This window comes from Hippocampus guttulatus, chromosome 7, assembly GCF_054856545.1.
Source record: "Hippocampus guttulatus isolate MCC_2025c chromosome 7, RoL_Hgut_1.0, whole genome shotgun sequence".
Classification (NCBI taxonomy): domain Eukaryota; kingdom Metazoa; phylum Chordata; class Actinopteri; order Syngnathiformes; family Syngnathidae; genus Hippocampus; species Hippocampus guttulatus.
This window is the reverse complement of record NC_141267.1, coordinates 7,751,752-7,768,293: the sequence shown is the minus strand read 5'-3', so window position 1 is coordinate 7,768,293 and position 16,542 is coordinate 7,751,752. Positions and strand designations below refer to the sequence as shown.

Sequence of the window (16,542 nt, the reverse complement as noted above, 5' to 3'; positions counted from 1 at the left end):
ATGCAAGTTGCATGAAAGAGAATTTATTTTCAGTTCACAGTGCATACAAGATGTGCAGTTGTACCGGGTTGGTCATCAACACCTCGTCAAACTGACCTCAGTTGTTTTCTCCACAACGAGAACATGCAAGTGTGCACGGAATCAAAACGTACCGGAAAACTCGATTGTTCCACGAGTTGATTCATGTCTACGCTGCTACTACACGGATGTTAAAATACATTATGAAATGTGGTGTGTCTGCAATCAGAAATGCTACGTTAGCACCCTCAGCCGCCGGCGGAATAGCGACAAGCACCAAGAGGTTGCTCTTCTGCCACATACTGAAATGCGACCCCCCCTCCCCCCCACACACTACTGTCATCATCATTGTACAGCTTTAGTGTAAACAGTCACCATCGTTTTTCACTTTTCTCACAGCAGTAGTTATTCGCTCATGTATTTTTCTCTCGGGTTTATTTACAGCGCCAATAAATGTAAAAAATAAACTCTCCTACAAGGCAGATGATGTTAAATACTATAATGCAATCGGATGCAAGGCAGAACCGATATATTTGTGTCACTCTTCTTTTTCTTTTTTTTGTTTTCGCAGCTAAATACTGATATAAATATCAAGAATTATGAATGAAGTACATCTGTCAAACGAATAAGGGCCAAGTTCAAACAGACATTACATCCAAGTACTGAACATGCGGGCAGAAACACAAGTGAGTACCGGATAGGAGGCGATACATTTTTATATTATTGTCTCTTCTTTTTCAGTTTAAAAATAATATTTAAACATTCATATTGGACGTCATTTACAACATACAACATCAATTTATATTATTGATGTAAAATATACGCAGGAAAAAACACCTCGGATGAAAATATTTGATATTTTTCAGTTTTTTGCTATGAACACCTCTGAGAAAACGTTTTAAATGCCTTTTTTTGTTTCGACCTAAATTAGGGGGCAGGGGTGACGAATAAACACAATTAATTTAAACAACTCCTAAACTAATGCAATAATTAAAAAAAGTGTCTAGCTAGCAGAAGACAAAATAAAAACTACACGCAAAAGCAAATGAAATGCCAGGAGGTTCCTCCTGTCTGAAAAACATCACCTGAGTTCACTTCACGTCATTTGGTCACAACCATTCTGAAGTTATTTTCACTCATGAAACAATCAGAGGACCAGATGATGATTTGAACATTGCATACTCTTACCGTTCTCTTTAATACTGTACCGGGTACACTCTTATTTTACAAGGCACACCACATTACTGTTGAGCACACACGCGCACGCACGCACGCACACGCGCACGCACGCACGCACACACACGCACGCACGCACGCACGCACGCACGCACGCACGCACGCACGCACGCACGCACGCACGCACGCACGCACGCACGCACGCACACACACACACACACACACACACACACACACACACACACACACACACACACACACACACACACACACACACACACACACACACAAGCTTATTCCCATTAGAAACTAACTTGACTGGTAATTTTTTTTTCGTCAAAGTTTTGAGTTGGAAATCTTTGCATAGTTACTCTGTGTTTTAATGCGTGTCAATGAGTTGAGCTGCTGTCGAGTTGCTCGTAGACTTTACCAATGTCCACTCGTTGAGGTGCTCGCCGGCCACTTTGCGAGTAAATCGTTAACGGGGCAGCGGCGGCCATTCGAGAAATGGCCGCCGTTTAAATGCCAGCCTGACTGGCGTCTGCTCGAAATCACAACAAAAAACGGGAACAGCGCCAAACCGGGCAATGGGGAAAGCTATTTTTTTTTCTTTTTTTGGTTTGGGCCTCCACACGCAGCGTTTCTCTCACCGGGAGAGTCGGACTGTACATGTCACATGTATGTGGGTCAGTCTAAACTGCGGTACAATCAAACACGCTATCACCAGTGTGCGACTGGACGCCAGGAGATCTGAAAAGCCACTGGACCCACATCCTCATTTTTCATGTACTAGTATGCTCTTTGTCCTACCACTGAGACAATTCAACAGTCTTACTCGTTGTTGTTTTTTTTTCCGCGACTACTGCCATTTTTGGCTCGCTAGTATTCAATTAAACTTGACTCGTAAACTACTATGCTGCACTTGTAACACAACTAGGCCAAATGGGCTAGGCGTATGTAGTGCACGAGAATCCTCCTGGATCATACCGGGAACATGTCATTGTTCCATTAATATGCCAAAGTTGTTCTACTCATGTGCAAAAACATCACACAGTAGTGTGGGGAAGATGCAAGTGAGACCGACTGTGAAGAAAAGTACTTTATAGTAGTTAGGCAAAATTGCATTATTCGACAACGGCGTGCTAGTCGTGAAATTAACCAGTTAACATCTAGTACTTCACGAGTTGTATGCAGATTTCAACTCGTGCAGTTTTGTCTCATGAGTGACATGCAGCTGTCCTCCGAGTATACCACACACTGCTACACTGCTGTGTGCACAAATATCACACAGCAGTGGAAAAGCACTTTCGTGGTGTGTGCAACAGCATTGAGTGTGCTGAATTGTCTTACTAGTGAAGACAAAGAGCGTACTCGAACATGGATATCGAATACGTTCTTACACAGATTTCAATAGGGAGAGAAGAAATGGAGACAACACAAGTTGGACGAAATGACAAGGAGGAGAGTGCAAGCGGCGTCGTTTGAGGTGAGGGGAAAACGTTTTTAAAAAAAAGTTACTGTTCACATGGACTTCCCTTGTGAGTTTCTACATGCACAGTTGATTCTATGAAATGTAACTTTGACAAGCAGCTTAAAGCACATCATCCAGGAGACACAAAGATTTCAGTCTATCGACATAAACACGCTTACAAGTACCGTTCAAGTCTCCAAGCTGACAGATGTCAAGCACGAGTACCTACCAGGCTCTCCAAAGATGAACAAATCAGACGTCCGCTTAAGGCACGGTGATCGAAATGGTTGTACACAGTGTCGAAATGCTTCCAAAGGCTCATGAGGACTGCTGATTTTCCTTTTGTCGATATTAATTGAAATACTTGTCAACGGGGGCGGGGCTAGAATTGTCCATCTGAAAAGTGCAAACGTCCGACGCTCCAGTGAAATGTGACGACCTTTGACATGACGATGGGACGTCACATTGCCCCTCCTGTTTCAAGACATCATTTTTGGAATGTGGAAAAACGCAACGGGGGTGCTCGAAGTTGCTTTCAGTTCTCCTTCCTGGCGCCATGATTTTTTTTTTTTCTTGTTACTCAAAACAAAAACAAAAATGTGCAATTTGCAGAAGATGATACAGACAAAAAGTCCTGGCTCACCCCTTTGAATGGAAGTCCGTCCTTTTTTGATTCCAGTGTGACCGGGGATGGGTTTGATGCTGCCGGAACTGACTCAACACACCTTTGTGATCTTCGGAATGAACGGTCCACTGTTGCCACGGATACACTCGAACATCTTGTAGAAGATTTTCCCAGAAGAGAGGGCACTGTTAATAGCTCCATAGGAGGACGTAGTAGATGGGACAGACTCTCTATTTTCGTCCACTTCCTGTAGATGGAATGCAACCCCAATACTTAGGCAGATATACAGGTGCATCTCAATGAATTCGAATTTGGTGGAAATCTTTTTTTTTTCTCCAGTAGGTAAATTTTTGTCGATATAACTTTAACACACAGGGAAATGCCACCTAATTTCCACATGTAAAAATGATTTGGAGTGTTTCTTTTGTCATCCAACGCACACAGCTGCTATTTGCCCAGGAAAGCATACGTGCCCCGCCGCAAATAGTGAAAATCTGTGTGAAGCCCCTCCAAAAAGGCCTGAAATTGCTAATCAATGCCACAAGACGGTGGCTAAGAAATATTTCTGTCAAAATGAAACTCCTCAACTCACAACAACATAGAGCCTTAGCAGCAAAATGCCACAAGATGGTGCCAAAGTAAAGTTTTTACTGCTTTGGCTGAAGCACAAGATAAGCTTTTTGGTGGCGAAAAGGAGATTAGTTCCACAGTAAAGAAAAAAAAATCTGTCATGAGTTAAATTTGTGAATGCCAAAAAACAAATACGCAGGTGCTCACTGTATTCGAATTTTTTGAGACTTGGCTTTTCGTTAACCGTAATGTATAACCATGAACATTATGAATCAGGAAATATTTCACTGGATGTTGTGAATCTACATTATATGTGAAACTATTGAAATAAATGCAGTTTTTCACAATTTTGTATTTTATTGAGATGCACCTGTAGAGTTTATTGCTACATGTTTCGACATCTTGCATCGGTTATAGAAATCACTCCCTGGGGAAGACCTTGTCCCTGTCCAACAGCTTTTTCTGTTTTGTTCCCACAGGCTTCACCTGCAGGTCTGTGCATTTCTCACTAAGTCTTCCTGCTGTTGACACGGCGACTCTGCGGCTCGAAAGTTACGAGTGCTCCGCGGCTTTGCTGTGGTGACTGCTGTTGCAGTGCACCTGCGAGAGCTGCAGGCCGCTGTGAAGCACCGGCCCGACGCAGCACATGGACTCGATCTCCTCCAGGAGGCCTCGATCCTGCATCGCCGCCCCCAAGCCTTTGGCGTGACCCAGACTCGGCAGTCCCTCCGTGTAGTCCTTCTCCCAGGGGACCTGCACCGGCTGGCTATTCCTGGCCCTGCTCTCCTTGCTTGCCTGCCTGTGCAGAGATTTCTCCTTGTAGTGCCTCACCGTCTCCTTGGAGAGCACTTTCCTCCTCAAGATGCCGGTGGAGCCTGTCGGGTTCTGGGCGGGAGGGGGCTCGGTGCTCGCCGGGGGCTCAGAAATGGTCCGGGTGCGGGGCGCCGGCAGTGGAGAATAGTTGGGAATTGAAGCTGCGTGGGACAAAGTTGGAGATGGCGTTGTGGCCGTAACTTGTTGAGATGTTGACAGAAAATAGGAGAGGCACTCTCCTGCTTGTCTCCCTGGAGGTAGAGGACGCGGACCGGGCTGCTCATCTGTTACGAGCACAGGGTTTTTTTTTAGGCTGCTCTTGGCGGGCTTTCTGCGTGGGGACGGCGGGAGGTGCTTCCCGTGGACCGCGCTGTCATCCTGACCCATGTTCCAGCCCCCCTGATCCCCCACTTCATCACAATCCCTTTCCTCTGACGGCTGACAGTCACCCGCGGTGTTAAATTTACTCTGAAAATGATCGGACAAAGAGGAATTAGGAAAGCTTATGCTAACAATACAGTCAAACAAGCCATTTCCTATGAAGTGACTTGAAGTGTGTGTGTGTGTGTGTGTGTGTGTGTGTGTGTGTGTGTGTGTGTGTGTGTGTGTGTGTGTGTGTGAAATAGTTTTGAAATGGATCTGCAATGGCTTAAGTCTACACAGCCCTGTTCAAATGCCAGGTTTTGGGGGATATATAAAAAAAAAGTGAGACCACTTAACTCATTCACTCCCAAAGACGTTTTTAAACGTCTTTTCAGACATGGTCCATAATTGGCTAGTACTGAATGAGTTTTAATGAGCTGCATTACACAATGTGTTTCTCATACCGGGGCGTAGTCCAGGTCCTCCATGGACCTGAAGAAGTCCAGGCTCTTGGCTGCACTGAGCTTGCCTTGCTCCATCGTGGTGGTGTTCAGAGAGTCCAGGATCTCCTCCAGCAGGTTCATCTTGCCTGACTGTGAGGAGTCCATGTCCAACTCCAAAGAGTAGCAGTCATCGCTGTCCTCCGTGTATGACGGCACATCGCCACTGTCCTCTGATGAGATCCTACGGTGGCAAGACATTGAGAGAAAATGCTGATGTAGAGATGCAACCAAAATACATAGAATGTGCTATAAAGCTCCGTTCATTTCACTAATTCTATTCAAAAACGTGAAATTGACATTGAGATTCATGATGAATACGAATGACAGATTTCAGGATTTACTTTTCTATTCATCAGTTGATGATTTTAGCTGACTTCGATTGCAGACAGAAAAATGGCAATTCTTTTTAATTGGGAAGTTACGTAGATTGCAATATATTATCCAAGGTGTTTACAATAAATCTCTAAATTATGTGCACTACTGAGATAAATGAGCTGATCTGTATGGTATTCTATCTACTCAATTCAGATGGACCAGTATGTATTACTTTAATTAATGAAAACCTAGATGGACAGTATTTTACAAAGAAAATATCAGCAAGCCAACACATTAAATCGTCCAAAAATAGTTTGGTCAAATGATCTGGTTTTTCCCATTGATGTCCACTTGGGGGCAGTACAATCTTGACTTAAAAAATAACTTGCCTTGAGCATCTTTTGCCCATTGAGTCGATTGTTACTCAACAAAATGAATCGTGGCTTTGATAGTACAATAGAGTAAGGATGAATAAAAGAAGCACTTACTTGCTAGCGCTGTCCAGCTCATCATCATCGAGCCCGAGGCCAAGCTCTGGAGGGCCCTTGCTCATGGGAGACTTGTTGAAGTTTTGCTGTAAATTAGACAAGTACAAAAAAAAAATTGCAAAAAGAAAGAATAAAAACAGACAGAAATAGAAGAAGATTAGAAGAAGATACATAGCGAGGTATCAAGGGACAGCTCTTGTTTTATTGGACCAGAACCCAAAGAGTTGCTATATTAGTCAAACTGGGGTCTGGGGGATGAGAATGTTTAGAGGTGTTTTATCAAATTAAGCATTACGTCTGTTCTGAACGCAGGCCCGGTGTAGGAACATTAACGATCGGCGCTGTAACATCTCTGCACATGGTGTTTGTCAGCGCAATGTGCTGAATGATCAGTACGTGGTGCCGTTTAGTGACACAGCGGGTTAAATAAGCCACCTGTGTAACATGTTTAATGTGCGGGTTCAAGAAGAGACAGCAGCTTTACACAGCAACGCGGGACGCTCCCCATCTGCTGTGGGACACTTATTAACATGGCCTCCCTCCACCATCATGCACATGTCCCTCCATCACCGCCAGTGCACGCGCTCTTCTTTCAACACCATCGCTCGCCTTCTAATTGACAGCCCCCTCACAGAGCGGTCATTTGTTTATATTGTGGGCAGCAAACCTAAATGTGTACATATTCCATAGTGCATTTGGAAAGGGGAATTATATTATTTTTTCGTTCTTTCGACAATACTATGTTCTATACGACCGCGCTAGTCTCAACACGGCATTGAATGTTGCGTTTTAAATATGAGTTCAGCACTAAAAATCCACCCGCATACATGGGGTGGCCATTTTGTCTCTTTCTGTCGACTGAAAATGACATCACAGTAGCTCGGGGCTCAGGTAACAAACAATCACGGCTAACCTGTTTTCTGAAGCTGAGCTATGAGCAAGTGTGATGCCATTTTCGTTCGACAGCAAGTGGCAAAATGGCCGTCTTCTGAGACGGATGAAAATGGGTGGCTTTTACTCCTTAACTCAGATTCCATAAATTCTCATATTCCACAATATTAAACAGAATGCCGTGTTTAGACTCGTGGGGCTGCATAGAAGATATTCTTGAAAATAATTTGGGGGGTTGACTTCCCTTTTGGTCATCTTTTCCTTCATGCACTCTTCGATGGAAAACCATTTGAGCAACCTATTATTATTGATGAACACTCACACCTACTAAGCTACTGTATTGAAATATGATCAAGCATAGTCTTGGTCATATTCATCTTATATATAAATGATATCTGCAAGGTCTCAAAACAATTTAAATGTGTCCTATTTGCTGATGATACAACTTTCTACTGTTCTGGAATAAATCTGAAACAGCTCCTGACAACCGTAGAAAACGAATTAAACAAATTAAAAAACTGGTTCGACAGAAATAAATTGTCACTTAACCTGAAAAAATCGAAGTTAATTGTTTTTGGCACAAGACCAATCAAACACCAAGCTAAAATTATGGTAAACTCAATTGAGATAGAAAGAGCGTATGAAACCAAGTTTCTCGGATTAGTAATAGACTCAAAACTATGTTGGAAGCCACATATCGATAACGTAAAAAGAACAATAGCCAAAACCGTAGGGATCCTCTACAAAACCAAGGAAGTACTAAATAAGAGATCTATGTACACATTATACTCTTCATTATTATTACCATATATGACCTACTGTGTGGAAATATGGGGAAATGCCTGCAAAACAAACACACTCCCTATTGTAAAACTACAAAAAAAGCAATTCGAATTATTAATAGATCAAAATATACGGAACCCACAAATCCACTATATATCAAATTAAATACGATGAAATTTTATGACCTGGTTGACTTTAAAATCGCCCAATTAATGTACAAAGCACACAATAACCTGCTCTGCCAAAACATTCAGAAGTCTTTCGAAATTCGAGAAAGCAGCTATGATTTAAGAGGTACCAACTTATTCAAAAAACTCAAAACAAGAACAAACATCAAGCAAAGAAGTGTATCTATCAAAGGTGTTACGGACCTGAAAATGAGTAAATCGCTTGCTGAGTTCAAAAACAAATTCAAAAAAATAGTACAAACAACCTACATCAATCAGAGTTAAAATGATCAATTCTAAACATTAAATATAATGATAAATCAGAACTAAGTTGATAAATAGAGAAAGGTATATAAATATCCATTATGAATACAAGAGAAAACTGACACAAGAGTGTCAGGGTGTGGAAGTATATAATCCCGATACAAACCAAAAGTTGTAAAAATATCACGGTTAAGGGTAAAGTATCAGCCTTAATGGAGACTTCTTTCTTCTTACTTTTTTCTTTTCTGATTGATATAAAAATGATTTATTAGATACAATCACATAACGGGGTAGGACTAGATAAGTTTTTTACTTCTTCCTACTCCCTTGAACATAATAACTGTGTTGAATGAAGATTGATTTCTTTCTTTTTACTTTTTTTTATCTACCTTATTTTCTGTCAAATTATTACTGTATATATGTTTTATGTGCAATAAACAAACAAACAAAACAAGTCTCACATTATTTTTTAGGGGGGGGGTGATTACTGTAAAAGGTTTGATCACGACTGTACTAGTGGAAAGCTAGATGTTCTCTAGTAGAATGTTATAATGCTACTTCTAGTAATAATAATAATAAAATTAATAATTAAGAAAATATGACAGTCCATTGTGAAGAAATGTCATACATTAGAGGGAAAAAAACTCCCACATTGACTTGCTAGTGAGGACAAAGAGCGTGCTGTACATGCATCTTAAACTACATATCAAAGATATTAAATAAGTGCTCCAACAGTTTTCCATATTTTGTCAACGATCACACCACACAATCAAAGGCCAGAACAGGAATAAACTCCTTCAAAGAGGAGAGGAGCACAGGGGGTGCTTTAGAGTGTTGTGTTTGCTGCACAGAAACCGAACACACAGTGATAAAAGGTAAACACGAAAAGGAATGATGCATAGAAGAAATAAGATGCAAAATCATTCGAGGTGAGCGGATGTGCCTCCTGATGGGGGGCAAAGAGGAGGAGCCAATAGGTGTGGCCGTGCAAAGAGGTGAAGGACAGCATTGGATCCGTGTCCTGAGCCAGTCTTCATTAGTGGACACGGTGCCAGCCAGATGGGCGGAATCGTTGTGTGGCTGGCATGGCCTCATTTGGGATATACACGCACAAGAACACACCTAAGGACACACACACGCACACACACACATACGAGTTTGAGATGTGTGCAGTAGTCACTTAAGCCTCTCAAATCGTGGGCCTAAGCAGGAACACATGTGGCGGCAGCGCTGATTGGCCAACTCGCTGCCCTTCCATGGTAGCTTGGAGCTATAATGAAAGAGATTTGAGAGGGGCTCTGGCCCAGGATCCCTAAACAGCATTTAATGGATTCCTGTGTCAGGGAAGTAAATCTGGAGCCGGGCTGACGTGGCAGCCAACCAAAAAGAGCTGCGATGCACCTGTGATACACACACACACACACACACACACACACACACACACACACACACACACACACACACACACACACACACACACACACACACACACACACACACACACACACACACACACACACACACACACACACGCTCAGTGTGTACGAGGCTTTTCATTTGCGCATGCTTGGCAAAGTGGGGCCTCTCTGTGCAGCTAGGTGTTTATTAAAGCAAGGTGAAGCCAAACACAAGCAAACACGGGTCATGAGGCCCGCAGGGCGCTGTGATCTCGGTTACAGCTTTGGTCCCGTCTGTCCGAGAAGCGAGTTCCGCAGGGAGCCGTAAACGGACGGTCCCCACCCGACACGGCCTCATCAACTTGTCATTGCTTCTCTTCGCGGTGAGAACCCCCGAGCGCGACGGTCACAATTCTGCAGTTTCTCAACAACTTTAGTTTTCAGACTTTTCTGCAAAGAGTTCCTCAACAGCAGCTAATTGTCTGACTCGTGAACTCGGATGCGCTGTGCACCAATGTAAAGAACAAATGCAATGTTTAAGAGCGGGGGCACCCGCAGTCAAATATAGTCAAGCCCTCGGGCCTGACAGCGCAGAGGAGAACTTGACAAAACAAGAACAACAGACTATCATCCTGCTGCTCCATTAGCTCCTCGCTGTGGGCTAATAGGAAGCTGAAACGTGCAAATGAAAAAGTGATTTCCCCCCCCCCCCAATTGTCTCACATTTTCTCCCTCTGTTACTCTGACGTCACTTTCGTCTTGGATTGGGCAGCGCCGCCAGTCAGCAGTTTGTTAAATTTTTTCTCTCTCTCTCTGACAGGAACATTTATTTCTTTCGTTATCATTTTTAGCGCTTTGATCTGAGCTCCGTAGCGCTTGGCGAAAGAGCAAAAGGATTGGGAATACCTTCAGTTCTGTATTTGGACATCAAATCTCAACACGCTGGCCGCCGCTACCTTCACAGGCCGGCCTGCGAGTAAATTATGAACTAGACGTTCTGACCTCATCCTTAGCACCTCAACAGTCCCAATGCTAGATGTCTCCAAACATTTCCCACTTCTGATGCAACACATTACGGTTCATTTGTGGTTATAAGAGGAAAATCAAATCATCAGCATCCATTTCACCAAATGCTTTCCCCTGCATGGCCACTTATTCAGAGCAACTCTCTGTCTCTGTGGCGGGGCCAAACTCCTTAAAAGCCCGCCTTACATTATGCATTTCATAGGGTATTTTCAGAGCGGCCACTGATCTCACAGCTTGGCAGCGTATGTAAAGAGATGTCGGTAAAATGCAAACAAACCTTGGGGAGAAGCAGAGACTCTGCAGATGTACGGCCAAGTCTGCCTGTTTAAGAGCAGCACACTCCAAAGAGGTGGAGGAAAACACTGTTTGAGAAAAGCTCCAGTGCTCGACCATCCAACTGGCCTTCGCTGAAAGGATACTTTTAAAACAGGAGCCGCGCAGTATATAAAAGAAGGAAAATGTGCCGCATGCTTATTGGATTAAACCGACAGTCTCGTCCAGGTGTCTGGGGGAGAACAGTGGCAGTGCAGTACACAGTCCCTGCCTGGAGATGGCACTTTGGTTTCAGGAAGTCCAACCAGTGACACTGAAGGAACACTCGGCCTTCTTTTCCATGATAGACTTTGGCTTCGAATTAAAAGGATGATAGATACATCCGAAAAAGAAAATTAACTGCTAGGTATTGGTCAAGTTGGTACGAGAGCCCTCTAGCAACAGAACACCTAATATCCTATGAATAGGTAATGACAGATCACCAGTCAGGACTATCAAAAAAAAAAAAAGGTGTGCATAAAAAAAAAAAGGTGCATAATGATGGAAGTATGTATTAAGGATCATCTGGTTTATGAAAAAAAAGGGAGGGGGTAGACAGCACAGTCCCCTTTAGTTTGTTTATTTGGTCTGGAATTTAACTGGTTTGTTTCAAAACGAATCTCCTTTTCCGGTGAGGCAATCATTGATTCGAATGTATGCCTTTCGGCAAAAACAGACTGCTTTTCGCAACTGTTCCAAAGTCCCTTTTTCTTTTTCAATTGAACTGGTTGAGGTTGCAGATCATACATTTTAAAACAATGTTTCGAAATTATTCTTTTCTTCGATTTGCTTCAATTTAAGTAAAAAAAAAAAATCTATTCACAGAGACACTGAAAAAAGAATACACCATTTATTTGCCCCTTTTTCAATGAAAATGACTTAGATATCATACTGAAAAATTGATAAACAAAAATAAACAAATAAGACAAAGCTGACACGAATGCTGAAAGATGAAACCAACGGCCTTAAAAACTTCATATGTGAATGGTGCATGAAGGAACAACCACTTAAAATACAATACTTCAATCTTTTGGTAATGATGTATTGATAAGGGTGTCAACGTATGTGTGTGTGTGTATTTGTATATATATACAGTATATATATATATAAAATCTCCATTCATCCAGTATATATTTCCTAAATATATCCATCCAGCCATTCATCCATGATTATCTCATCTCATTATCTCTGCTTATCTTCACGAGGGTTGCGGGCATGCTGGAACCCATCCCAGCTGTCTTTGGGCAGCAGGCGGGGGACACCCTGAATTGGATGCCAGCCAGTCGCAGGGCACACAAAGACAACCAACCATTCGTAATGGCAATCACACCGAAGGACTATTTAGGGCAGGGGAGCCCAAACCTTTCTGACCGTAGATCTACTTTTCGATCAACCTACCTGCCGCGATCGACCCATTACTGCGCACGCGCGCATACATGCACGCACACATGTACACGCGCATGCCATGATGAGCAATAGCCTGACGCTGAGGCATGCGACGCACTTAGGCAGCCTGTTAAGGTTCGTAGCTCACACGTACCGTTTTAAAATGCTTCTCTCGGCCCTCCTTATTCCCATTCTTTGCCCGTCCCCTCGGTGAATTGTACAAAACAAACTCTGAATGAGAATAATGATAACGATAAAAGATATAGCGCAACAACTCGGATCGCAAGCTGCAACTGCAGACGTCACCGTAGGTTAAAGATTACCTGCTTTCATTTCTTTTTTAAATACTTTTTGTGAAAGTGAGACCGATAGAATGATTAGGGCGCATTGTGTATTAGCACAAAAAAAATATTACAAACATGCACAGAGACACAAATGTTTTTTTTGTTTTTCCCTCTACACCCCTCGGATCGACTTGGGACCAGTCCTTGATCTTCTGGTCAATCACGATCGACGACATGGGCACCCCTGATTTAGGGTGTTCATTCAGCCTTCCATGCATTTTTTGGAATGTGGGAGAAAACTGGAACATGCAAACTCCACACGAGAAGGCAAATACTGTGTTCAACACAGTATTTGTATAGCTAAATTAATAGTAGGCTTTTAGAGGATTGATATTCAATTTAAATTAGATGTTTACATTATTGTACACACACACACACACACATGCACACACAATTTTCCACATTAGAGCACATGTCAGGTCATGTGTCCATATTTTATAGTTTACGTCTCCACTCGCCGTGAATATATGAGCTGTCTCCCACTGATGGTTTCCACAAACATCTCCAACCATGCATTTATTGAATTCACGTATACACACACATACACACGCGCACAAGACACATACTGAGCTTACTCTCTGGCTACGCACATTTTGTTACACTTAACGTTCTGTGAAAGGAGACCTGAGGCCAGTCAGAAAGCTGCTGTTTAATTGAAGATTTTGGTTTCAGCCACCTCCGCTCTTTATCCAGCTGTCACTTTGTTCCCTGTGACAGGCCTGAGAGTGGACAACACATGCACCCTGCGAGACAGCCTGACGCACCATCCACTAAAGCAGATGATTTCATGCCTTGTTCATACAGTTCCTGAGGGAAACTGAGAAGTAGTTTCACAAATGCATCTTTAATTTATGGTCGTACAATTATTAGCGATGAAACAAAATATAACCGAAAAGGAGGATGCCACATTTCGTTTAGGGTCATAAAAATAATATTAATGAGGAAGCAGGACTAAAAGTGAAAAGAAGCTTCCCTATATGCTGCTGTGTTGAGCAAACACAGTGGATGTTACCTCAAGTATTTTTAATTTATTCGTTTGCAAATTTATGAAGAAAGTGATTTTATAAAGCTCTATAAAGCTTTTAGACGTCTTTGACTTCATCAAGAAAGAGAGTTCCATAGATTTACACCACATCTCGTTTGACACATACTTTTCGGAGTGGTTCGGGAATAAGTGTTTTTTTTTTCACATTCTCCCCCAGGTTGTACATTCTTTCTCTTGTGCTGAACATTTTGGGATATTTGCTGGAAGCAAATTCTTGTATTTTGAACATCAACTGATTTGTTTTAAATTCTACAAGGTCCTTCAACTTGAGAATTTTAGACTGAAGAAATTAGGCATAAGAATGATCACAATCTCCTGTAAAGCTGATCATTCATATTGCTTTGTTTTGTATTATATATAATGCTTCAATATTATTCTTCTATGAGCTTTCTCAGGCCTCTACATAATCGGTTAAACGGGGTAAAATAAGAGAACAAAAGATGATATATCAAGCTTTCTTATCAAGACGATACTTGGATTTATTCATTCAGGCCACAATCTTTGCCCTTTTGATTTTGATCTTTGTAATGTGCGTTTTCAAAGAAACGTGATGTTCAAGGGTTTCATCCAGAAATGTGTGCACATAAACTCTTTCGATTTCTACGCAATCCATCACACGTTATCCAAGAAATATAATCTTCGTCTTTATGTTTGTCTCAATGGTTCAAGAACAACATCCTCAATGGACCTTCAAAAAGAGATGTTCACACACAGGGGAGCCAAAACAGTGGCTGCTGTTTGAAGCCAGCAGCCTTGTTTTCATCAAACCAAAGGGTCCCTCCTACACCCCGAATCAACAAGCTCTCCAAAACGTTGCAAATCACCCACACCCTGCACATGGCTGGAATGTGCACATAACACGACAACAACACACACAGTGTGAACTTCATTCATGTCATTTCTATTTGCCGGGCAGAGTGTTGCAGAATCAAATGAATCACTGAGGAGACTGGAATGTTTTTCAGCTTTTGGAGGTTGTGTTGCTACTGGATGCTTCTGGGGTCACACAGCAGGTGAATGCAGCAGAGCAATGCCAATATTTTGCGTGTAGTCGGGCTGAAAAATGTATCACGATAAAAGTATTTCACTTTTTTTTTAACTTATCAAACGAAGAAAGAGTCATACATGGATTAAGAATGAAATACAATAAAACGATTCAGAGTACAAGTACCATTCAAAACATTTTGGTTGTAAAACTAGTTTTCAAGGAAATTTACTGTACATATAACGTCGTGTAATATGTAATTGGTCACATCCATGCTCCCCTAGCAGTGCTGTAAATGTTTATTTGCGGATAATGTAACGATGCTACCCCAGAGAAGTAGTGATAATGATATTGTTAGTCATGCATCAGATTTCTATGGCGCTTTTCTGCACAACTGCACACTCAAAGCGCTCATATTGGATACATTATTCACGGACTCACTCACTCACACTTTGGTGGCGCTAAACTACATTCTGGAGCCACAGCTGCCCTGTAGCAGGCAGACGGTTGCCAGTGGGCACCTACGTCCCCACTACCTACGCCCAAACATTCCCACCCGGCCGCACACCACAGTGAGGTGGGTTAAGTGTCTTGCCCAAGAACATGACGACACATGACTTGGACGGAGCAGGAATCGAACAGCGGACCCTCCGCTGATCTCTGAGCCACGGCCCAGCCCGGTAGTATTGAAACAGTTACATTAACCTTCATTCAATGTTCATACAATGTAAATGTAGCGTCTTAAAAAAACTATCTGGTCTCCTAGCGCCTTTATTTCAGTTGAACCACCGTCAAATTAAACTTGTTAGTGGTCTCATTGTTGGCACAACACTTCAAAATTTCCTCTCATGTGCTTTTAATTGTGGTGGAAATCTAACGCCATACTGTCGCCTGTTCCTGCATCCCACGAAATGCAGTTCAAGATAAGGGTTTTCCTCCAGATTTTTTTCATTTATCAAACATTCTGTTGAATGTATTTTATTTATTTTTGCGGGACATACTGATACATTATCAAGGCCTGCTGTGTACCAGGAATGTAATTTTTGTTGCATTATATATATCAGGGAATGGGACAGTTCTGTTTCTTCCTATAATTAGGAGATTCACCAACTTTAAAAAAAAACAAAAAACTTATTGTATTCTATATAGATTTGGGGGGAATTTCAAGCAGGGTTTTTTTTTTGGGGGGGTGGGGGGTCAGACAGTACACAGGTATATGCTTAGTCAAGGCCCCCCCAGAGAAAAAGGATAAAAAGCATGTCTTATATTTTAACCATCATCGCTTAAACTCCATTTAACTAGCTTATTCCCAATGAGGTCAGTTTCTGGTGCAATGAACACCTGCTTCAGACCAAACAATACTACTGTACCATAATTTCACTGGGAGGAATGTGCAGGGCAAGAGCACAGCAAGGGGAGAGAGACACACACAGATAAGATGGATGAGCTACAAAGGCTGCTTTTGCCCCCCCTAAAATATAACACTTAGGTTGAGGCAATGAGGAGATCACGTGGACTTAAAAGAATGTTACTCAAATATAGTTTGCACATAGATATACCCATAAACAATAAAATATTGATGAATTGGAAATATTTCATA

The 16,542-nt window shown here is 42.2% G+C and overlaps 1 protein-coding gene across 2 annotated transcripts in view; it reads right to left on the bottom strand.

Moving 5' to 3' along the window:
- Positions 1–7: 7 nt before the first annotated feature.
- The window catches only part of dennd1b (DENN/MADD domain containing 1B), a 120,754-nt gene continuing 104,219 nt past the window's right edge, over positions 8–16,542 (bottom strand). For both annotated transcript variants that reach the window (XM_086114761.1, XM_086114762.1), the window contains 3 exons: positions 6,343–6,428; positions 5,501–5,720; positions 8–5,141 (listed from right to left, as the gene is read on the bottom strand). In XM_086114761.1, coding sequence (XP_085970887.1) covers positions 4,413–5,141; positions 5,501–5,720; positions 6,343–6,428 — 1,035 coding nt within the window. In that variant the 3' untranslated portion in view covers positions 8–4,412. The remainder of the gene's footprint in view (positions 5,142–5,500; positions 5,721–6,342; positions 6,429–16,542) is intronic.